Source organism: Balaenoptera ricei, chromosome 17, assembly GCF_028023285.1.
Source record: "Balaenoptera ricei isolate mBalRic1 chromosome 17, mBalRic1.hap2, whole genome shotgun sequence".
Lineage (NCBI taxonomy): Eukaryota > Metazoa > Chordata > Mammalia > Artiodactyla > Balaenopteridae > Balaenoptera > Balaenoptera ricei.
The window spans coordinates 20,028,933-20,053,077 of record NC_082655.1 but is presented as its reverse complement, the minus strand read 5'-3'; the positions used below and the strand labels follow the sequence as shown (position 1 = coordinate 20,053,077).

At 41.4% G+C, this 24,145-nt stretch overlaps 2 protein-coding genes across 3 annotated transcripts in view; one reads left to right on the top strand and one right to left on the bottom strand.

Moving 5' to 3' along the window:
• The window catches only part of TNFRSF11B (TNF receptor superfamily member 11b), a 28,099-nt gene extending 18,977 nt beyond the window's left edge, over window positions 1-9,122 (bottom strand). Inside the window, exon 1 of the mRNA XM_059901182.1 lies at window positions 8,458-9,122. Coding sequence (XP_059757165.1) covers window positions 8,458-8,487 — 30 coding nt within the window. The 5' untranslated portion in view covers window positions 8,488-9,122. The remainder of the gene's footprint in view (window positions 1-8,457) is intronic.
• COLEC10 (collectin subfamily member 10) overlaps window positions 1-24,145 on the top strand; it is a 164,240-nt gene that overhangs the window by 7,817 nt on the left and 132,278 nt on the right. The gene's annotated exons all lie outside the window — the stretch shown is intronic.

Sequence of the window (24,145 nt, the reverse complement as noted above, 5' to 3'; positions counted from 1 at the left end):
CTAAGCCTTTAACAATTGACTATTCCCCCTGGGAACCTGCAGTATTACGAAGGAGATGGGCATATAAATGATCACCTATGACACAATGTAAAATTCAGTAAGATCTATATTTTGTCTATCCGTCCATACATCCATCCATGCCATCCCATCCCCTATCTATCTGTCATCTATCTATCTATCTATCTATCTATCTATCTATCTATATCTATCTATCATTTATCCCTGTGAATAAATTATTCTCTCTCTTCTGTCCTGGAATGCAGTAGTTCACATAGCCTCTCTGGAAGATGGTCTTGTGAGACTGAGCAATCAGTTGCACTTTATACTAAGCAGCGGCTTCTCAGTGATGCACCCCCTTGAAGTTGCCTTCCTTCCTTTTTTGCTTACTCTTCTTTCGCCCGCTCTTGCTTCCCTAGGATTGCACTTTTCTAATAAGGAGCTAAAATATAAAGTGTTTGCCTCATGCTCTATGCCCTAATGGGTCTGGACTTAGAATTCAAGTCCAGTAAGGAGGGCAGGACATTTAATTTCAACAGAAAAAACAAAGACAAAAATATGGTGACCCCCTCCAGCTGAAGGAGGAGCTGAAAAAAGGATGAAAAAATACATTGCAATCACTTTGACCAAGGATATGACTCTGAGCCGCATCCCAGGACATTCTTAAACCCGGCAGAGAAGAGAACTCTGGTTGAAGGAACCCAGGAGCTTTGCTCTGCTTTATGGGTATTTTTCACTGGACTCAGCTGCTAGATGTAAGCTCCTACAGGACAGAAAAAACTTCTCAGCCAGGTCACCTTAGGGAAAATTACTTAACTTCTCTGAACCTCAGTTTCCTTGCCTGTAAAATAGATACCAATCTCCGCATTAGAGGATTTTTGTGAAAATGAAGGCTGTTAGCATTGCCCTCTGTCCAGGACCTAGGATGATATAGAAATTAATATCTCGAACATGGTTGGTTTGCTGTGAAAGAGGGAAAGAGAAAAAAATGTGGGGGGTCATATACGGGCAATTAAGTGCTCCTATGTGGAAGTGACGTCTATCATTTACACTCACAAGTCATTGCCAGAACTATTCACACCCCTACCCCCTTCCTCCCCAGAGAAAACTAAGAAGTACAATCTTACCATGTTTCTGGAAGGGAGGAGAATGGAAAATGTTTACAGACGGCACTAACGACTACATCATTGTTCAATAACCATCACTCGCACTTTCTAGTTGACCTTTATTTTAGCACAATCTAGTTGATTTTTTTCCTTTTTACTGGGTGTTAGAAGAGACAGGAAACAGTGTGGGAGCAGAGGGATGTGTCTAACAGCCCATGTAGAGTTCCAGTGCAGTATTTAATGGTCATGCCAACCCACCCATTATCATGCTTATTTCACCTGAATGTTTGACACTTATTCCAAAGAGCAGTATGCAGTTGTCAAGTACTTCCTTGTGAATACAGATTGAAAACTCTGCTCAAAAGGAGTCTAAGGAGATTGCTGGTGACCGTAATTATACCGCTTTAGTAAATCCTGAGGGTATGTCTCGGACCTGGCTTCTAACTATGTGGGATATGAAAATACACACATTAATGGCTTCTATGCTCGCTGAAGACAAAAAGGACTTGTTTCAGAATGAAAAAATAGTTTTTGGTTTAAAAGAATATTCTGTGATCCTAAAGCCCAGAAGTCTTGCTACTTAAAAGCAGGAGACATTTCAAAAGCTGCTTCCTCTTGTGATCTCATTGACTTAAACAGAATTTCTTATAAATGAAACCAATTGGGCAGAAGAAACTTTGACAATTGCAACAAAATAGATTTTTTAAAAATATTTCTTTGGTATACTTTTTTCATAGATAACTAAGTCCATTTAATTTTTGTATGTCTGGAATATTAGCTAGTATATACTAAAAATTTTTGATTCATTTTTTAATGACAAAGGCTTAAAACTAAAGCAGACCTTCCACACATCACCTGGTCCAACACCCCTATTTTAGAGATGAACAAAGTAAGACTCAGAGAAGTGAAGTCACTGACTGGACCTCAGAGTCTAAGGCAAAACTGAGAAATAAGATCCCTTGCTTCTTGTCTGCTGTTGTAGAGCTCTTACTGTCATTACACCTCACAAATGAATTCCTAAGTTACTTTTGTTGGTGTTGGTGTTGGTGGTGATGCCAACTGATGGTGGAGGGGGGCTTTCTAAAGAATAAGGTCTCGATATCCATATTTTCTAAGAATAAAATAGTTTTTTTGAACAAGAAAGTACCATTACATGGCAAGGGAGATTTGGGGATCAAAGACCAGAGAAGAAAACTGAATTTACTAAAGGCGGTCACAAAGCTTAGATGAATTACTATCTTGTTTTAAATCTAAATTCATCGTGACACAGATTTTCCTACTTTAAAGTTGATTATTTAAGGGGCTCTTATAGAAAATGCTTCCAAGGTGCAGACTAAATTGTAGTGAAAATCCTAAGGCAGTAGTTTTTAGTTTTAAAGAAGATGCTTCAAGGAAATTAAACAATGTTTTCACAGTATTAAAACTATAACACTAAAGAGATGGATTTTTTTTTAAATCCCAGTAAGAAAGTAATAAATCAGGGCTTTTTGGAGCACACTACTTTTTTGGAAGTATGACCTTCAGAAATGACCTTTCATTTCCTCCTGCATCCTCTATCCATTTATGGTCTGGCTGATTCAGGTGCTTCTGAGAAATTGGGGTGAAAAAAAAAAACCTACCCAAGCACCTGGAAAGTTATGTCACCTTGTAGTTGAGAGAAACCATTTTAGTGTGTCTGTAGACTGTTCTGGCCTTTGGAACATTCATTTTAGCAAGGCCAGGTAAAAGTGAGAGGGAGCGGGTACCACACAGCTTCTTACCTAATGTGTTGTAACACTATTCTTATCCCTACAACTGTCTAAAAGAATTCTTTTTTTAGACTTTCTATGCTAGTTACCCCAAAATAAATATTCTGTGGTAGTGAGTTCCAAAAACTAATTACATGTCACATAAAAATACCGTGTGTATTTCAAGTTGGCTATACCTCACTCTTTCTTCTTGCATAGATAGTTTACAGATGTTGCTAGGATTTCTGATTGACTAGTTCCTGCTCTTGTGGGTTGCTAAGTTTTATTTTGATTTTTGTTTTCTTTTCTAAACATGGCTGCTATTACTGTTCATATTTGCATTTTGTTTACCTGACTATCAATATCAGAAATGTACTCTGGAGCTGCTTCCTCCTTTCCTCTCTTGCCCTGTGAAATATCCTTCCCTATGGCATAAAAACAAACAAACAGAAAAAACAAACAAACAAACAAAAAAAAAACCCATTCTATGCTCATGACCCAGATTTTCTTATCTCAAGTGTAGGCTTCCCCTGTGCTCTGAACTTTTTTGAACCCAAATGCCTATTTGACATCTCCATTGGGATATTTTACGAATGTATCAAATTTATCAAACCAAGAATGAACACTTGATGGGAAGATCAAAAAGGGGATTCAGCTGAGGTTAGGTAGCACCTGCAAGGGTATACATATAAATCTGGTTCATTTTTGTTGCTCTCTTAAGAATGGACCTCCACGACGGTAATGGTATGTATCTTCAGAGTAGAAATGGACAAAAGAATATTTAAAATACTGGTCAGGTGGGTAAGGTGTTATATTTATATTTTGAAATAGATCAAAGCTAACATTAAAATGTTAGATCTCTGACAGTAAGCTACATTCTGTTGGGATATCCATGGAAATTGCTGGTAGGTTATACAAACACCCCAGCAAATCTCACCATAGCTCCTTTGACTCAGCAAACACACATTTAGTGTCAGGCACTGTGCAGACCTGGGGGCTGTAAATATGAATCAGATGAAAATTTATGTTTGCAAAGAGCTCATATTTTGTTTACCACAGGTGTAGTACTATCCCCTAGAAGTTCTGGAAATTTGTGGGTGATTTCTATTGTCACAGTTTCTATGTGCTGCTAAATGTCCCCAATGATCAAGAATAATCCCATGTCCCACATACTTTCAAATGTCCTATTGACTGATATAAGTGATCTAAGTTAAAAAAAACAAACAAACCTATTTATCATTATATGAGCCTGGATTCAAACTCCATTTTATATATTTATACACACACACACACATATATACACATATGTAAATATATATAAATATATATACACAAACACGTATACATATGTATATACATATAAAGTGGTTTTTGCATGATTTTTATACGTATTGAATTTTCTAGGAATTTAACAACATAAAATTTGATAGAGGGTTGTACTTTGTTTTGTTTAAAACTTTAGCGAGATTTGTTCTCCATTCAAAAAATCACAGCACCAAAGCCAGGACTGATCATGGTTTTGAACACCAATGTGACACATGTGCTCCCGTCTTTGTTCCTCCTAGTCTGTTCATGGCAATTCTACGTAAAGATGCTAATATAACATTACTTCACTAAGTCTTCTAGTGAAGCTTATTTTATTATAAATGACTTTCTTTTTATTTCTCCTTTATAGTATAGTTATACCAGTATATTGATTTTTTAAAAATTCTGTATGTAGGTAAAATATATGTGCTCTAAGTTTCATTTCAGGAGAGCAAGGGAGTTGTTACAAAGGGTTTTTTTAATAAGTGTATGGAAGAAGTCTGATCTGATGGAGAACTACTGCTCTACAGGGTAAGGCACTCAAGTACACAGATAATGTTGGCATCTCTGCTCCATAGTAACAACATCAGGGGTAGCCAAGCATCATTAGGTAAGGCGCTGAATAATGCAAACATAATTTTTTATGAAACTACTCTTTCTCTGAAATATACTTTCCAGTCCTCTTTTTTGGGGCTGCAAAGGAGAAACTCAGGCTAAAGGAAATACTGCTGGTCAACGAGATGCAAAAGGAAATAATGCTTTTCACAGAAAGCTTTCACAAAAAGGGAACATGCAGGCGGGGGCGCTGAGAGTTGCTTAGAGCAAAACCCAGCTGGCAAGTTAGTGGATAGGAGAGCAAGAATATTTGAGTGTGTGCTTAGCGCCCCTTTGATAGACACTGCCATAGCTCTCCTTCTAGAACTAAGTGGATAAAACATCTGGCACAGAAAGCCTTCTTCCCTGACCAGTGGAATTTGACAACTGTGGTTTTAACCTAAGAAGTAAAATTAAAGACCAGATTGAAATTAGGAATTGTGCTGACGGTTCATGGGTGATAGAGGCCAGAAAGGTTGCTAGGGACAGAGGTTCAGGACTGTTGTGGACTGAGTATATGTTAGATTCTCCCCAAAACTTCAGATTTATCATTCTCTTAAACAAACAAACAAAAAGGCTAGACAGATATACTCAACCACGGGGGGAGGGGAAGGAAACCAAAACAACAACAACAAAAGGAGGACCGATACATCAGGCAGTTGTCCAGAGAAAAAACATTTACTGCCCCCCAGTGCTTCACCCCGCCCCCCAACCCCAAACCCTGGTGTCTCACATTAATTCAGAGCTTAGCTTTGAGAAGGCCAATGGATGGTTCTAGACCTCCATGATGGGACGTTTCAGCCACCAGTTAAAATCTAGGCCTAGACCGGGATGTTCCCAGTCTAGGGAGTCTCCTTGAGCAACCATGAAAGAAATGACTTGGTGATGTGACCACCTCATCTTGCAGAGTAGGTCTCTAATTAGCTACATCAGTGAGCATTCCAGAAAGCCCATGACTATGGCATTAGTCCTAATGACCACACCCCCTCAGTGCTTGCTTACAGGCATATCCTCTGCTTTCACAAAAAGAATCTAGAATTGTAACTTTGCCTCACAATTTTACCTTCTTCCACTTCTTACATTCAGGATGCCTTGATTTTATCTCCAACAGTGAAACATTCTATTGCTCCTTCAAGGTCATAGTTGGTGGCCATCTCTCCCTCCTATGAGCTTCGTCAGCACTTTGTTTACATAATTCACTTGGGTCTAGAGCATCCTACAGTTATCTGTGAGCATAAGGCTAGAAGCTAGTGTTAATATGGAACAGGAACTTTATGTGGTTATCTTGCATGTGTACATATTATTATCTCTACTTTATAGAAAACTAAAACTCAAGAGAGATATAAATTGCCACACAATCTTTTATCAAGTAAGCAGTGGTACTGGTATTTGAATTTTGATCCAAAGTTACCAAACTCATAACCACTGCACAACAACTTTCTTTATGAGGTCCTGGAAGGCAAGATCTTTTATGTTCCCCAGTCACCTAGTACTTCTCCTTTTGTTATTCTTATTATACGTCCAATATCTACTTTCCCCATTAGGCTATGTGGTCCATGTGGACAGAAATCGTGTCCATGTTTTCCATTCTGTCCCTAGTGCCTAGTGGCATGCCTGGTACAGAGGACTAAATAGCTGTAATGCTTCCAGTTCTTAGAACTACATCTTGGTGTTTACAGAAGGGCATTTGGACTCTTCATGTGTAAGGACAAAGTATCTTTTTTCAATTATTTATAAAATAAAGTCAATCTCAGAAACTACAGAAAGGGAAAGGGAAATCATTCCTATTTAAAGTATTTACTGTGTTCAAGACACAATGAAATGTTTCTCTTCTGATAATGCTGTATCATCTACAATTAGTAGATGCTGTGTTATCTAAATGTATATCTTCATCCATATACAGACCAGATATCAAAACATTTGTCTACTTATTATTTTGAAACACTTATTATTAAGTATATATATTATTTAATGGACATTCTAAAATTTAAAAGTTACTGATAATATGTTTATTATGAATTAAATCTTTGACAGCATATAAAAGGCTAGGAAGAATAAAAGGGTACCCATTTTAATAGCAGAATTATTTATACTAGCCAAAAACTAGAATGATTAAGTCACTTGTGGTGTAGCCACACAATGGAATACTACACAGCAATGAAAATGGATGAGCTTTTGTACATCCAACACTGGAGACGATCTCACAGTAGAACCTTAAGTGAAAGCAAACAGATGCAAAAAAGTACATAAAGTTCATTTATATAAAGTTCAAATATAAGCAAAACTCATCTCTGGCATTAGAAATCAGAATACTGATTCCTCTGGCCACAGCCGTAGTGGTGACAGGGAGAAAGCCCAGGAAGCTTCTAGGGTGCTGGTAATGTGGTGTTGCTTGATCTGGGTGCTGGCTCACAAGTGTTCACTTTGAGAAACTCAGACACTTAACGATTTGTGCAATTCTCTATATGTGTCCTGTTTTAATAAAGCTTCACTTTTTAAAAAGCTCTGCATACTATCCATATTAGTGAAGTTATTTTATATAATATACATATATACACACACACACACACACGTGTAGGTACTATATGTAGTGGTGCATAAGATTAGCATACTTAAGTGTGGACTCCTGTTAATCTACCTTTTCTTTAGTGACTTTGCTGTTTATTTACTTATTTATGTTTGTGTATCCCAGGAACTAATTGGAAGACTTCCTAGCCTTCCATTCACTCTTTGTGGGTTGGACATTGATATTCATGCAGTTACTGCAACAACTTCCAAAACACATATGTGGCTTAGATATGGATTTTCCTATCCTTTCATGAATGTCTGATTCATGTCTCAATGCATTCCACACTCTAGTGACATAAAGGAAATAAGCCATTGGTCATAGAATAATCTACATACAAATCTCATTAATTTGATTGGTCAAAATCCAAATTAAAAACAAAAAAAGAAGCTAAAAGTTACAGAGATTCCTTCTTTTCCAAATTGCATGTGTAAAATAACTTTGAGTTCTATTTAGTGCTGAACTTCAATTATTTAAACATATTTTAGAACCCAATTAACATTATCTCACCAATATTTTCCACATTACATTCAAATTGAGAACTGAAATATCCCATTTTGATAATAAAAAGTTAGTAAAATGTTAAACTGCACAGTAAAGAACGTGTGTGCATGTGCGATCCTTTCTCTGGTGCCACTTATTCAAAATTTCCCATAGCATTTGCTTAAGTGGGGAATGAGCCTAATGATATATCATATTCACTGCATCCAAACTTCATTCTAATTACGGTAGTTTTAAGAAGACTCACATCTCCCAACTTATCTTGATTCTAAGAGACCACTTTATTGCTAATGATAATAATAATAATGATGGTGATGATAATGACGCTCAGGTTAGCTAAGCAAAGATGGTATGAACCATCTGAGATGAAGAAAGACAATGAATAGAATGGATAAAACTCATTCCAGTAAGAACGGTCCAGAGCTCGTCTCTTCTCCATAAACCCAGCAGGAACTTTCCAGTGTAAAGGGACACCCTAGGAGAAGCACAGTCAGTTTGAAAGAGGTCTCCTGTTCCAACCTGACCCCAAATCTGTCCCGGGAGAGGAAGCAAGTCGAGCTTTTTCCCCATCAGTCCTCGGGGAGGTCGGGAGACCGGGAGGCGAGAAGCCTCCCCCGGCGCCCGGGGCACCGGTGCCCGCGTCCCCGGACCAGGGACTTACCACGAGCGCGCAGCACAGCAACTTGTTCATTGTGGTCCCCGGGAAACCTCAGGCGCTCGGAGGCGGCGGCTGCGGGGTGAGCGCTCCGGTGCGTCTCTGAAGCCCGTGCACTCATCACGTTATATATAGTGTCCCGGCAACAGGAAGTATCGGCTTGGCTTTGATCATTCATTCCCTATCTGGACCAAACTTTGCACCTTTCTTTTTTAGGAACCTTGGGCGGGAGCGGGGGAGTGGGGCTGGGGTCCGGGGTTAACGCTTTCAGAGCCAGGAAGGAAAGAAACGGCGCGGTGGGGGGTGGCGGTGGGCGGTGCTGGGACGGGGATGTCTGGCCCCTGGGAGGCGAAAAAAAATTAAAAAAAGCCACCGGGCTGCGGAACAAGGCGGCTGCTGTCTCCGCGCGGCTCTGAGGTTTCCTGACCCCTTCCCGCCAGCGGCCGGCCTCCTGGCAGCCGCGGCCGGCGGTGGGAGGGCTGGGCGCACGCTGGGTAGCCGCTGTGCTGGGCTCCTCCACCCCGAGCGTCAGATTCAGCCAAGATCCGGGCGCAGCCTGCAGTGTGTCTCAGACACTGTATTCCACTCTTGTCTGACCCCCTCCTCAGCGGTTTCTGAGCCCTCCAATAACAAGCCTTCTCATTCACGCACTGCACTGTCTCAGAGCACTGCTCTGGGAGTTTGCAATCATTAATCTCCAAGGTTGCATAGACACGTGAAGAAAACTCCTCTAACTTGTCTGGTTCTAAAGCCCATGCTTTTTCCTATTCACTGTTTGTTGCCTGGGGTAGTTAGAGCCAGAGAGAATCAGCCCAGGAAGACTTCCTGCCTAGGGCAGGAAACACCTTGCAGGCTGTGGGGATACATTCGCCGCTCTTTTCTTCATCAACACCATCATCATCAAAGGGTTATTGGTACCTTCTTGTCCTACCTACTGAACTTCTGGAGTTGCCTCTTCGAGGTCTTTCCACCGCCCCCAAGCTGTTGGTGGAAGTCTGGTGCTTTTCCTGAAGTGTTCTTGTCTCCCCCATCCACTCCCACCAGCTGCTTATCTGAAAGTTGGACCTGATGACATCTAAAGTGTAGACTCATTTTGAGGGCTTGCAGTTTACTGATTTGCTCTCAGGTTGCTACCAGAACTCTTTGCTTGCGGATGCTGAAAAACCACTGCAGAGCCAGTCTCCCCAACAGGGCCAAGTGTTCAGTTCTGTCTCCTTAGAAGGTCAATTTCTGCTTTTCACCAGAGTTCAAGGAGAGGAAGGTGAAGAGAATCAGAAGAGTGGCCCGAGGGGCAAGTATTACCAGCAGGGATCAGAGTATCTGCCCTTTCAAACCCACATCTTTCCACCAGGAGGTCAAAGTGGATCCATAGACAAGAGTAGAAAATATTTAGAGGGAAAGAATTCAGCTCTTCTGCTCTGACTGTGAATTACAGAAGACAGAAGATCTTATTCAGCTTTCTCTCTCCAGAGCATGGTGGTTTCTTAAGTGAACTAGTGAATGAATGAAGGTCAGGGAGTGGGGACAAAGTGGTATGACTCTAGACCTGCCCCTCAGCTTTTTTTTTAAAAAGATAGATTTTATTCATTTTTAAAATTTTTATTTATTTTTAATTTTGGTTGCGTTGAGTCCTTGTTGCTGCCCAGGGACTTTCTGTAGTTGCGGCGAGCGGGGGCTACTCTTCATTGCAGTGCGCGGGCTTCTCATTGCGGTGGCTTCTCTTGTGGAGCACGGGCTCTAGGCACATGGGCTCAGCAGTTGTGGCTTGCAGACTCTAGAGCACAGGCTCAGTAGTTGTGGCGCACAGGCTTAGTTGCTCCGAGGCATGTGGGATCTTCCCGGACCAGGCCTCGAACCTGTGTCCCCTGCATTGGCAGGCGGATTCTTAACCAGTGTGCCACCAGGGAAGCCCTGCCCCCCAACTTTTGAACTTCAGTTTGACATCTACAATCTGAGCTACTAGCACTTAGACTGACCATGGGACTCAAGTAAATTTGAGTGTTAGTAATAAAGCACTATATAAATGGCAGTATTACTGTCTTTCTCAGGATAATGCTTGTCTGGGATACTATCTGAAGGCATTTTCCTTGAACTGTCATATAACGCTAATGTGCAGGAGTCAAGCCTTGGAGAAAACTGATCAAGGATTGAATCCCGCAGTGTTAACCCTGGGAAAGTTTTATGACTGCCTAAGCCTCAGGTTGCTCATCTGTAAGATAAAAACAGTACTGCTATTACAGAAATGTGGGAAGGAGCAAATGAAAGTATTTTAAAAAGCATTCCATAAATGAGATTAATCACTACTTGTGAGCACTAAATAAAGGAATGCATGTAAGATAACTCAGCACAGTGCCTGGCCCATAGGAAATATTTACTAAATTACAGCTCTGATTGTTCCCGGGGAGTAAGTAAGATACCAGGCTTTAGAGCCAGACTGACTCCTCTACTTGAACCCCAGATCTACTACATCCTGGCTCTATGACCGCGGGCAAGTTTTAACTAACTTATTTGTGTTTCTGTTTGGTGTCTTAATCAGTATAGTGAGGATAAAAATCATACCATCCTCAGAGGATTATAAGGGTTATTATGAGGATGAAATTGGATAAAACGTGTAAATCACTCAGCATAGTGTTTAGCACGTAGTAAGTGCTCACTGACTCTAGCTATTATCATCATTCTTATCCGAGGTGCTCGTAGAGACATTTATACAAGCACACGGTAAGGCGAGACTACAAGCTCCTGAGGGCAGGAATCATATATTTTCCTGTGATATTCCTTGAAACTTTTAGCTCAGCGTCTGGCCTCCCTGTAACTATTTGATAAATAATAGTAATAGTGGTGGTGGTGTGTGTATGTGTGTGTGTGTGTGTGTGTGAGAGAGAGAGTGGGAGGGAGTGTAATTCACTGTCATCTTGAGAAAAGCCGGGGCACCATTTGTCTAGAGTCACAGAATAGTCTGTGTATCCACTGTGCATGTCGGGGCCTGACCGTGGGCTGTTTATTAATCACCCACCGCCAGGAAACAGACACTCTGAGTTATCCGTCACGTCATTTGTTATATTCTTGGAGCGATCTGTCCGGTCCCCCTGGCTCTTCCCATGTGACCCACTACAGTGGGCAGCAGGCTCTGAACACTCAGAAGCTGGACTTCACCTTAAGCCTGGATTGGAAGGGACCCGGGCATTCGGGACTGAATCCAAGTGGGAAAGTCTGAACATTCACTTGGCAGACAGACTATATCCATCTTCCTGTGACAGATCCTTCACTGGCAGGGGCCATTGAACAGAGTGTCCGGTAAATTTAACCTTCTGTTTCTGGGCACCAGAGACGTGTGATGCTGACTTTCTAGGTGACACCTAATCAGGTAACCCTCATCTTCTCCTCCCTGAACTCTTGAGTTTGGCCCCATGTTAAACGCATTTTCACTGCACGTATTTCTGATGGTCCTTGCTTCGGTTTCAGCCGTTTGTATGGCTTAAAGAAATGGTGCCTGAATATTGGGAAGCCCAGGAGGAAAACACTTCCACTCTTTAGCATAGCAGCAAAGCACCTGATACAGGAGGCCATTTGTAATCATCATTATAACAGAAATGCCTGAAACTCAAGACAGGGATTGACTTAGGTCCTTTGGGAGACCACGCACACAGTGGGCTCTGAAGTGACTGATTGAATGTCTAGAACATATTACACCTGGGCTCCCACACCTGAAAACTGGAAATACAAGTTCTGAGGTTACGTGGAGGAAAGGTTATTAACTAGAAGAACAAGAACATATTCCTTGTTATTTCATTGTTATTAAATCTTTTTCTGATCTTGTAGGAGAAGGAACAGAAAGAAAAGAGGAGAAATATGCAGTTAACCTATTGATTTTCTTTTGTTAATGTTTGCCCGTTTCTTCATTAACAAACACAATTTTAACTATTAATGTTCTACACAAAGCTATTTAACTTTCAAGGTTTTATAGACTCTGTACAGAAATGGACATGTACTTGCTTTCAAAATAACGTGCAGAAAGGCAAGCACTTTCTGCTTGAGTAAGTCACCCATTGCTTAAGGATCTGGAAGTGCTGCCAGGGGTCAGTAAGGGCTAGTTATGGTTTCCCACTCAAGGGTAGTGTGACTCCAGCATTGTCAGTCATTCATTAAAATAACCCTTTCGTTGAAAGCTGGTATTAGTCAAACAATCACACAAATATAAATACATGGAAAGAAATAAGTCACAGTTGGAGCAACTGAGCCAGTATGATTTTAAGCCACATCTCATGTATGTTAACTAGTAGTGAGAAGATAGCCCTTGGGCAGGAAGGACGGGGTGTCAGCGGACCTCGAGGTGAGAGGAAGAGAGTTGTAATTTCCAGGAACTAGGAGAAGCCCAGTATGGCTGGTACATGGAGAGCAAGGTGCTGCCTAGGCTGGAAGAGGCTGCAGAGACGAGTGGTCAGCCTGACAGTGGTCAGGCTGCAAAGTGTAATTGATTCTAGTCTTCCTCCAGAAAACCATAGGAAGCCCTGGAGGGTTTAAGCCCGGGAGTGACATGATCATTATAGCTTCTGTGGGGTGGAAATTCTCTGACCTTCATCCTGTCAGCCTCAGGGTCATAGGTCCAAACATAGTCATACAAGAGAAAGCCCTCTTAAACTAAAAACCACAGCATAAATTGAGAAGTATTTTTATTAGCTTAACTAAGTTTAAGCTTTTTTAAATGCCTGCATATGGTAAAAATTCAAATAGTATTAACACATATACAGTGGAGGGTAAATTTCCATTTTGCTTCAGACCTTCACTGCCCATTTACAGAAGCTTCTACTATGAATGATTTTTGGATGATTGTTCAGATCATACACAAATACATGTTTATGGATAGATATCCTGTTGTTTCGTGCAGAAAGGAGCATACACTACAGTGTCCCAAAGGTTGCTTCGCCACTTGACACTGTTTCTGTTCCATACCGGCACTGTGTCTGAGGGCTTCAAAAGAGAGAACTTAATACATGTAACTGGTTACACAGGTTATAGAATCGCTGAGAAGTCAGACAGGATGCTGAGGCAACCAAGACGTGAGCAACAGCATGAAGCTATTACCTCCCTACCGTGGTGGGTCAAAGGGAAGAGTTGGGGGCTTGTCTCACCAGAAGGAAGCCGGAGCCACAGTGGCTCTGTCCAGTGGGATCTGAGCTCTATGGAGACAGAGTTGCAGTCAGAAATACTGCCCCTCGAATCTCCTTCAAGAGCTTTCCATTGGCCAAGCACAGGCAGGTACCCGCAGACATGGGATGCAGCATGAGCTGGTGGGCTCTCCCGTGATACAGAGAAGAACAGGGGGATGGTTTGTGAGGGTGAACAGACTGAGGATGGGTACAGACATATATACAAATGTCCCATTCTTTTTCACTGTAGTACAATACTCTAGCCTATGACTATATCATAATTTACTTAACTAGTGCTCTACTGATGGACAATTCAGCTGCTTCCAGTATTTTTCTATTACAGACCATGTGGCAGTGAGTATTCTTATGTGTCCATCTTTGCACATTTAGGTGAGTGGATTTTTTAAGGATAAACTCTTTGAAATGTAATTGGGACCTTTGTCCCAATTTTTTTGTATATGTATTTTACATTCTGTATATGTATTTTACATTTTGATAGGTATTGTCAGATTGTCTCCCAAATACCATACTATTCTTAGTATTAATCTTACCACTTTGTGTGTGTGTGCGAGAGGGATAACTTATAAAAAGTGAATACTACTCCCTGTAACCCATGTCACATAGCATTGGAAGGAGCACTGCATTCTTTAAGTGGGAAGCCTGGTCTTTCAAGCTCTATAAAGAAAGCTGCCTCATTTATGATCCAGGGCTTAGGAACTTCTATCAGCCCACCAGGAGAAGTGGAGGGTGGGAAATCTGTCTTAGCTTGGGCTGCCATATCAAAATACCATAGATTGGGTGGCTTAAAATCCAGCGGTCCCTGAACTTTTTGGCACCAGGGACCAGTTTCGTGGAAGGCAGTTTTTCCATGGACGGGATGGGGCAGATGGTGCAGGCGGTGATGCGAGCGATGGGGAGCAATGGGGAGCGACGGGGAGAAGCAGATGAAGCTTCGCTCGCTCACCCGCCGCTCACCTCCTGCTGTGCGGCCCGGTTCCTAACAGGCCGCGGACTGGTACCCGCCTGCAGCCCAGGGGTTGGGGACCCCTGGCTTAAACAGCAGACATGTATTTTCTCACAGTTTTGGAGGCTGAAAATTTGATATTGGGGTATCGGCTTCTGGTGAGTCCTCTTTTTCTGGCTTGTAGGTGGCCACTGTCTCGCCATGTGCTAGCATGAGCTCGTCTTTGTGTGTGTTCAGAGGGAGATATCTCTCTCTTCCTCTTCTTAGCAGTTCTGTAGACCACCGCCCTTATGACCTCATTTAACCTTATTTACCTCCTAAATGCCCTATCTCCAAATATAGTTTGCATTGGGGGTTAGCACTTCCACAAAGGAATTTGGGGGAACACAATTCAATCCATAGCAGCATAGGTCTCTTCCCCTCTTTTAGGATTTATAGTCCCATGATTAATTTTCAAGGGAATTTAGACTTTTGCAATACTTGCTAGAGTGCGCACTAAATATTATGAATACAGAACTGTAAAGTCACACTTTTTCTCTCCCTCAAATTTCTTTTTTCCTCCTTTTCTGGATTCTCTTTTCCCCCTTCAGTCTAAGAAAATAACCTCCACAGTTCAGGCAGTTTCACCTTATGATTATATTTCCTTCCAAAATGCATCACCCATTCGCAGATTCTGGTTTCTCTGACTGTATGAGGTTGGCAAGCTACTAGCAGGGGGAAAATCTTGTACATTCTTTGATAAAGGTTCTTAATAGTAGAGTTCAATTACGTTAAATAGCATAATATATACCCTGCCTGCTTGAACAGAGGAGAACATATATCAAGCCTTTCCGTGCATGCAAAACCCATCACAATTTTCTGTTTGAAATTTCTGTCAAGACAGTGCCAAATTCATGTTAATTCTGGGTGGGGAAGTTTGGAAAAAGAAAAAAAAAAAATCTCAATAGACCAAAACACGGTGTCTGTCATTCCTCTGCAGCCAGAAGAAGAAACTTAACTCCTTGCGTATAAACACTTTGACCTTGTCTGCCAATAGCTCCAGTCACTTCATCCGGGGTTTTCTGAAACTTAGATACCCATCTAGTGTCTACTCAGTCCCAGGAAATGGGTTCCTTAATTAAACAGGGATGCATATCCCAAACAACCACTCACCTGAAGGCTTCTGAACAAATATATCTGATATTTGCATATCAGAAGAGTGTTAGAAAATACTGCCTGCCTACTCAGAGTTTCCTCTTCAAAAGTCCTTTAGGAAATTTGGTCATCTCTAGGGTCAATTCAAAGATTCTCCCCTTCCCCCAACCCCCGTGCAATTTGTCTGCACCTGGCTAATGAAAATATGATAGATAAGAATCCTTAGAACCATTTTCTTAGTAGTCACTTAGGTGCTTCTACCTGGGAAAGTCCCCTCCTTTAACTGAAACAAGCCTTTAGAAACAAAAGTTTTGATGTGATAATTTTCAGAAAAACTAGCCTGCAAGAGAGAATTGCTTCCTGAAACAAGAGTTTGCCTAGAAAAGACTTAGCCTAAAGGAGCATCTGTAGGTGAATATTAAGCTTAAGAGGGGGATGAAGTTATTTAATATTCAGCTGAAGGGGCACTATTAACATAACCAGTTTCAGTACACATAAAGTACTTTATCATTTATTTATTCAACAAATAAATGATAAAGTACTTAGTACCTAGTAGGTGCCAGACACTGCACCCCCGATATAGACAGAAATGGTTACCACACTTCAGAAGCTTTCAGTCAGGTTGAGGAGAGAGAGTAATGAAATAAATCAGGAAATAAACGCTTTGGTTGGTGATAAGCCAGTTTCAGAGAGTGATAAGAGGGTTGAAGTCCATAATTCAAGTTAGTGTAATGGTGCGTGCCTAGAAAGGGGCTACTTTAGCTGTTTCTTTGTTTATAGATTTTTGAGAGTACTTATTTATTTATTTGGTTGTGCCGGGTCTTATTGCGGCACATGGGCTCCTTGGTTGTGGCATGCAAACTCTTAGTTGTGGCATGCAAGTGGGATCTAGTTCCCTGACCAGGGACCGAACCCGGGCCCCCTGTGTCGGGAGCACGGAGTCTTATCCACTGCGCCACTAAGGAAGTCCGTAGCTGAGTTTCTTAGGGAAAGGCTCTCTAAAGAAGCAACTTCTGGGCTTCCCTGGCAGCGCAGTGGTTGAGAATCTGCCTGCTAGTGCAGGGGACACAGGTTCGAGCCCTGGTCTGGGAGGATCCCACATGCCGCGGAGCAACTGGGCCCGTGAGCCACAGCTGCTGAGCCTGCGCGTCTGGAGCCTGTGCTCCACAACAAGAGAGGCCACGATGGTGAGGCGCCCGTGCACCGCGATGAAGAGTGGCCTCCGCTTGCCGCAACTGGAGAAAGCCCTCGCACAGAAACGGGGACCCAACACAGCCAAAGATAAATAAATAAATAAATAAATTTAAAAAAAAAAAAGAAGAAGCAACTTCTGATCAGACAATGGAATGATGAGGGCATTGCATATTCTGGGAGGTGGACCTCCAGGTAGAGCAAAGAGCAAGTGTGGTAACGCAGGTGAGAAATGTCAGTGGGCTAAAGCTAAGGGAGTGAGAGGGAGATTTAAACCATATGTGCTCAGAGAGGTGGGCAGGGCCAGACCATGCAGTGTCCAGTGGCAGGACGTAGCAACAATGCCTCCATCAGGCAAACAAGTATTCCTAGAATCAGAGGTAGAATACAGGACAGTTCAGGGATCAAATCTAGGGCATTGGTACTAAAAATATTTTATTTCTAAATATTTTGTTGTTTTTGATGTCATTGTAAGGGGGATTTCTTTCTTAGTTTCTCTTTCAGATAGTTCATTGTTAGTATATAGAAATGCAACTGATTTTGTGTGCTCATTTTATATCCTGAAACTTTACTGAATTTATTTATTAGTTCTGACAGCTATTTGGTGGCGTCTTTAGGGTTTTCTGTATATAAGATCATGCCATCTGCAAACGGATCATTTTACTTCTTCCTTTCCAATTTGAATGCCTTTTTATGTATTTATTTATTTACTTTGGCCTAACTGTTGTCTAGGACTTCCAGTACTATGTTAAATAGAAGTGGTGAGAGTGGACATCCTTGTCTTGTTTCTGATCTTAGAGAAAAGCCTTTTAACGTTTCACTATTAAGCATAACAACCGATATCAAAGAAATACAAATGATCGTAAGAGGCTACTATGAACAATTGTATGCTAACACACTGAACAACCTTGAAGAAACAGAAAACTTCTTAGAAGCATACAACCCATCAAGACTAAAATCAGGAAGAAATAGAAAGTCTGAACATACCAATTACCAGTAAGGAGATTAAATCAGTAATCAAAAATCTCCCAACAAGTAAAAGCCCAGGGCTAGATGGCTTCACAGGTTAATTCTACGAAATATTTAAAGAAAAATTAATACCAGTCCTTCTCAAACACTTCCAAAAAATTGAAGAGAAAGGAACACTTTGAAACTCATTTTATGTGGCCAGCATTACCCTGCTATCAAAGCCAGGCAACATTACAAGAAAAGAAAATTACAGGTCAATATCCCTGATGCATATAGATGCAAAAATCCTCAACAAAATGCTAGCGAACCAAATTCAATGGCACATTAAAAGGACTCAACATGATTAAGTGGGATTTATCCCTGGGATGGAAGGATGGTTCAACATATGCAAATCAATAAATGTGACACAGGGCATGAACAGAATGAGAGATAAAAATTATATGATCATTTCAACAGAGGCAGAAAAAAACGTTTGAGAAAAATTCAACATCCTTTCATAATAAGAACTCTCAGCATATTAGGTATAGAAAGAATGTACCTCAACATGATAAAGGTCACATACGACAAGCCTAGAGCTAACATACTCACTGATCCTAAAAATAAAGGACAGAGAATTGGCTATATTCTGTATTCCTACAAGGGTGTAGAGGGTGTTAAAATATTTTAGCCAGATGTTCCTCCACATATTTTTTCATTACTACACCCAAAGGAGAAATTTTTAAGTCAATTTAACTTGAGAGAAATTAAATACTAAGGCATAAGATGTTTTCAGGTAGGGTTGTGCTTTGGAAGAACGTGAAACCCTTGCAATATTTCAAGCTTTTTTTACCCCTCCTCAACCAAACAAATTTTGCCCACTTGCGGAATATATGTCTCCCACTGAGAATGCATGCTTTAGCCAATCCCGTGACGTAAATACCTGTGATTTCACCCATGAGAGCCCATTTTACCACCATTATGCTAAGGAAGGAAGTCTTTGGTGTTGCTGGAAGATGGACAGCGCTGAATTCCTGGAATGTGGACCTTCTGTTGAAATGCTAATTCACCCTCTGGAAAGTGGGAATCTTGGTTAAATCAACTGTCTACATGTACAGGGTAGATTAACATGACTAATGTGTATATAACATCACACTGTGCCAAAATATTTGAAAATAAATTTCAGACCTACTAACAGGAACTCAGAGCAAGGGAGTGGCAGAGAAAAGAGTTGTGTACAGGGAATAGCTTAGACTATGATAGAAGAGAAAGGATGGGATTTGGCTCTGGAGGAATGTAAACAATGTGTAAATGAAAAGCAGTTTCATTTACAAATTCTGTCACTACAGTTCCTCCTCTAGTACATGAAATGGCCTTTGAAGGTTCGTAATTCTGTAGGTACCACGTGGCAGTCCATAAGAATTATGTAGTCAATAGAACCTGAGAACAGTCAAGGTCACCTTTTGGGTCCTGGTAGGAAGGACATTATCTGTGTTATGATTTTTTTCTCTTAAAAGACATGTTGCTTCTGTTGGGAGGAGTTCCAGTAGAGGCACAGACGTACTTACACTTCTAAACCAGACCATTTGAAAGGATTTTGCACAGTGGGACCAAAAGCTGGTCCTAGACATCATGACTTAGTGGTTCTAACCCCAGTCACTATGCAGCAGGAGAAAGCCTCATGACTGGGGCTTTCAAGTTCATAAGAGCTGTGGGTCTTCTGGCCAAAAAAAAACATATGTTAAGTTCACATAAATTTTGCATTCACTTTCAGAAGGTTCATGACCTATGACTCCAGTAGGGAAACTGATTTGGAATATGATGAAACATTTTGTGGCACCGTTTTAAAGAGATGTTTGTACCTTGGTTAGTAATAATATTGTTGTATCATCATTTGTCATGTTTCAATATTTATATTTCCTGGGTTCTCGTCTAGGTCACTCATCCTGAATTTTCAATGTTACATAAATGAGGGTTGTTTTCTCCTCACTAGTGCATCATTGTACTAACTGAGTCTATAAATGGGCTCACCCTTTGACACTGTGTACTCCCAGCACAGCTCAGATCTCAGGGCAGCTGATTCTCCTGTCTCAGGGCAGCAGGTGTGGGATGTGTGATTGAGTCATTCAAGGATGTCAAAGAAATATTTGTTAGAGGGAGCAGCAAACAGTGACTGATTCAGTAGCTCCTTGGGTTCCAAACAACCTGGTACTTACCACAGTTTACATTTGAAGGAAGCTCTGCTGCTTCTTTAGTGGTTGTTAGATGTTGGGGAGATGAAAGGAACACAAAAGCAGAAGTCCCAAGGGGCAGGCACAGTGGGAAGTGTGGAAGAGGGGGTTTTTGTGGCCTTCCCTTCAAACGCAAGTAAGATAAGGTTTAGGTAGCTTGGAATAAAGATCAGTTTAGTAGCAAAAGTAGTCAAGTCATTTGGGGCGCTTTTAGATGAAAAACAATAAAGCAGAGTGTAGCTCCGGTTCTGAGGCTGGACTCTTTGCATCTGAATCTTTGCTGCCTTGCTCTGTGTCCTTACATTTCTCTGGGTCTTAGTTTCTCCATCTATACAATGGAGAAGCTAATAACAGTATTCATTTCTTAAGATTGTTCTGAGTATTAAACGGGAATATATATGTGAGACACCTAGAACAATGCTTGGCAAGCAGTAATCTCTCCACAAACATCAGCACTTCTCTGTAATCAAATTCACTGAGGTATTACTTTAGAATGATTGTACCTGTGCTATGCGGACACGGCTGTCTAGGCCATCGAAAGGAGAGATTTTATAGTTTCAAAGACTGTTCATGCTACAGTTACTACCTATTTAAAAGTATAAACTAGATATTTAAAGCAGAAAATCTCCCCCAGCAACCACGGCAGTCAAATCAGCTGAGGCATACGCATCCAGGAGTGCCTGCAAAGTGTTCAATCCTGTGCAAGCGCTGAGGAAACCTATGGAAAGTGGATGTCCAGGTGTCTTCCTTGCCTTCTGGGAGTTTATCACCTGGTCTCTTAATCAGAGTTTGGCCTATACTATTACACACGCTTTAAAAAAATTGCAGCAAAGAAGTGGTACAGGAGGTCAGAAGGCATAATGATACGAGTATGGTATGAAGTCTTTAGGAGTTGAGGGGGTAGGAAGGATACATTTGAAATGGGATTGATGGTGTGTGTGGGGAGGGGGCGGGAGGCTACCTGAAAAGGCTTCCTGAAAGAGAAGAGCTTTGAAAAGTAAGCAGGCTTTTTAAAAATTATGATTGATTGATTGATTGATTTAGGCTGCGCTGGGTCTTAGTTGTGGCATGCGGTCTTAGTTGCGGTACGCATGAGGGATCTAGTTCCCCAACGAGGGATCGAATCTGGGGCCCCTGCACTGGGAGCGTGGAGTCCCACCCACTGGACCACCAGGGAGGTCCCGAAAAATGAGCAGGCTTTTAAGAGGAAGATACGAGAAGGAAATGGATTCCAGGCAGGAAAAACTAGGCTCCTGGAGGCCCAGACGTGGGCAGGGGTGGGGTGCGTTGGTGGTGGTGGTGGAAGAATGGGTAGCGCAGGGTGCATGGTCCCAGCAGAGGGAAGGTGAGAGGCACAGGTGTGAGAGGACCTTGTCTTTGTGCTAAAGCAACAGAGAAGGAAGAGGCTGAAGGAAGTGTGGATGACTTTGAATGCCAGGTGCTACTGTTGTTTTATGGGCAGTGGAAGCTCAAAGGGTTTTTGAGCATGATCAAAACTGTGCTTAAGAGATCATTTGTAAACCACTTTATTCTTTTTTTTCTCACTCTTTTTTTTCACTTTATTCTTTTTGAAGTACTTTTTCCACACCTTATTTCACTGAGTCCTTAAAGCAAGACAGTGCAAAATGTAAAGGAGCCATTCTTTGCCTCATATTTTTCTAGCCACACCATACACATTGCCAATAAAGCAGAAAGATCAAAAGATTATCCTGTTTGCTCCCAGAGAAGGATTAGGAGGAAGGGGATGGGAGAATATGGACCCCCTGTGAACCACTCTGCAAAGCCACTTGTTTGGAAATAAAATCTGCTTTCCATTCCAAACTGCGTCAGAAGTTTAAATAAGAATGATGTTCTTATTCCTAAAGTAGATCTATATTGTCATGCTAACTTTAAATATACCCTCTTATTTTACCATTTAAGCCATAAGACACAATCCAACATTTGTACAGTTCTTTTTAAAATTTTTGCTTGTTTATTTATTTATTTATGGCCCCGAGACTTGTGGGATCTTCGTTCCCGACCAAGGATTGAAACTAGCCCTCGGCAGTGAGAGCAAGGAGTCCTAACCACTGGACTGCCAGGGAATTCCCTGTACAGTTCTTTTAAATCAACAGGATATCATGAGATCATTTAATCATTTAACCTTTGACCAATAACTGACAGGTAGGTAAGTTAAATATTTCTATTAGAAAATTAGAAAAATTAGGAAAGTAGCACTCAGGACCAGAGACCAGTCCAAGGTGGCAAAGTTAGCAAGAAATAGACTTAAAATTAAAACAAGAGCTTGAACTCTAGATTCACAACTTCTATGCTCCATTATATTTTGCTAGCTGTTTCTGCTTAACTGAATTCAAGCTATTATCCATCATTTGACAGTAAGCTTCTCTAGGTTAAAGGGTATTTTCAACTCTCATCAGAACTGTTCCTTGTCTGATTATTTGAGGCCTGTGGGCAGGTACCAAGATGGAAGATAATAAGTGGCTCGTCTGATACACGAGCTGTCTCTGTCTGCACGATGCAAAAACTGGTGAGCAGCATTATAAGACCCTGCCATGGCTGACTTGACTATGAGACATGTTGCACTATGTTGATTTTTTTGGTCTGCCTTCCTCTCCTCCCTTCTTCCACTCCCTTCACTCCCGGGCTGGAGGAGCAGAGAGAGCCTAACACTGGAGCTCTACCTTTTCTGGCTGGCTATCCATCTGCGTCAATGTGGTGTTGGCTTTGGCGCCTTGGCGGTTGGACTCGAGACCATTTTTGGGCAGCTGAGATGATTCCTTTCTAATGGTTTCTTGACCTGCAAAGCCAGGAAAAGGTTATTTTTGCTTAGAGAGACCTCAACATTTCAATGGGGAGTTTGGTTTTGGACATTTTTTAATGCGCTGCTTAGTTCTCAAGTAATGAAAAAAGCTAAATCATTTTCAAAGAAGTGACTTTGCAGGTTGGCATGTCAGTTCATGGGCCTACAGCTGATCTCATGCTCTCTGAGGCACACCTGTCTGAAGGAAGCAGGCAAATCAATCACCCCCCTGCTGTTTTGCCTTACCTAAAAGGCAACCCTTCCACGGAGCAGTGGTGGATGTAAATTCTGGCACCCATAAAAAAGTGTTGAGAAGCATCTGCAGTCTCTTTAAAACCTTATAGAGTTAACAGCTTTCCATGGAAAGGGACTGCTGGAGCAGCACATCCAAATCAAACTGGATGAGTAACCACCTATGGTAGAGATTAACTAGTGTGATGGAGAAAGCCCAAGATGAGGACTAACCTGTATTCCACGGGATGTTCCCTGTGTACTCCAAGGAGCAGTAATCGTCTCTGAATCTATTGCCAGTTAACACTCAAAAGAAGTTTTGTTGAGTGAATAGATGGATGCCTAATGTATCTATCACCAGGGCTTTTATAAAAACTTTTCCTTTTCCTGGAAGGCCCTTTCCCCAACAAAAATATATTTGGTCTCACATTCAGCCAACAAATATTATAAGAACCTTCTAGGTTCCAAGCATTGTATTCTGGGTATGATGGATATAAATAAGTCAGGGTTCACATGTTCAAGGAATTTATAATTTAGTAGGGAAGACAGACAAGTGACAAGTTGAAACAGAAGGTGCACGAGATGAGCACAGAGTCTATGGGAGGTCATGGGGGCGGGAGAGGTGGGAGGTGGGGAAGCCCAGAACTGGCAAATCAAGACAAGGGTCCAACAGTTAAAATAAACAAACAGGATATCAACTAGAATTCAACTGAGGAGTTGCTGAGTAAAATGATAAAGGTAATAAAAACTACCATCATTTATTGAGTCTCCATTAAGTTCAGGGTCTTTTTACATACATTATCTGAAATGTCACATTTTATAGTAACCATTTTCCAAATTAGGAAACTGAGACTCAAGAACTTGCTCAAGCCCACACAACAAATGATTGCCAGGGCTGGGGTCAGGATATATCTGCCACCAAAGTTACTACATACCCTGTAAATACAAGGTTAGTTCTTGATTAATATGTCAGTTCTTTATGACTACGCACTTCTCTGATATTCCACTATCCCTCCAGACCTAATTCCAACCTCATTCATTCATCAATTCA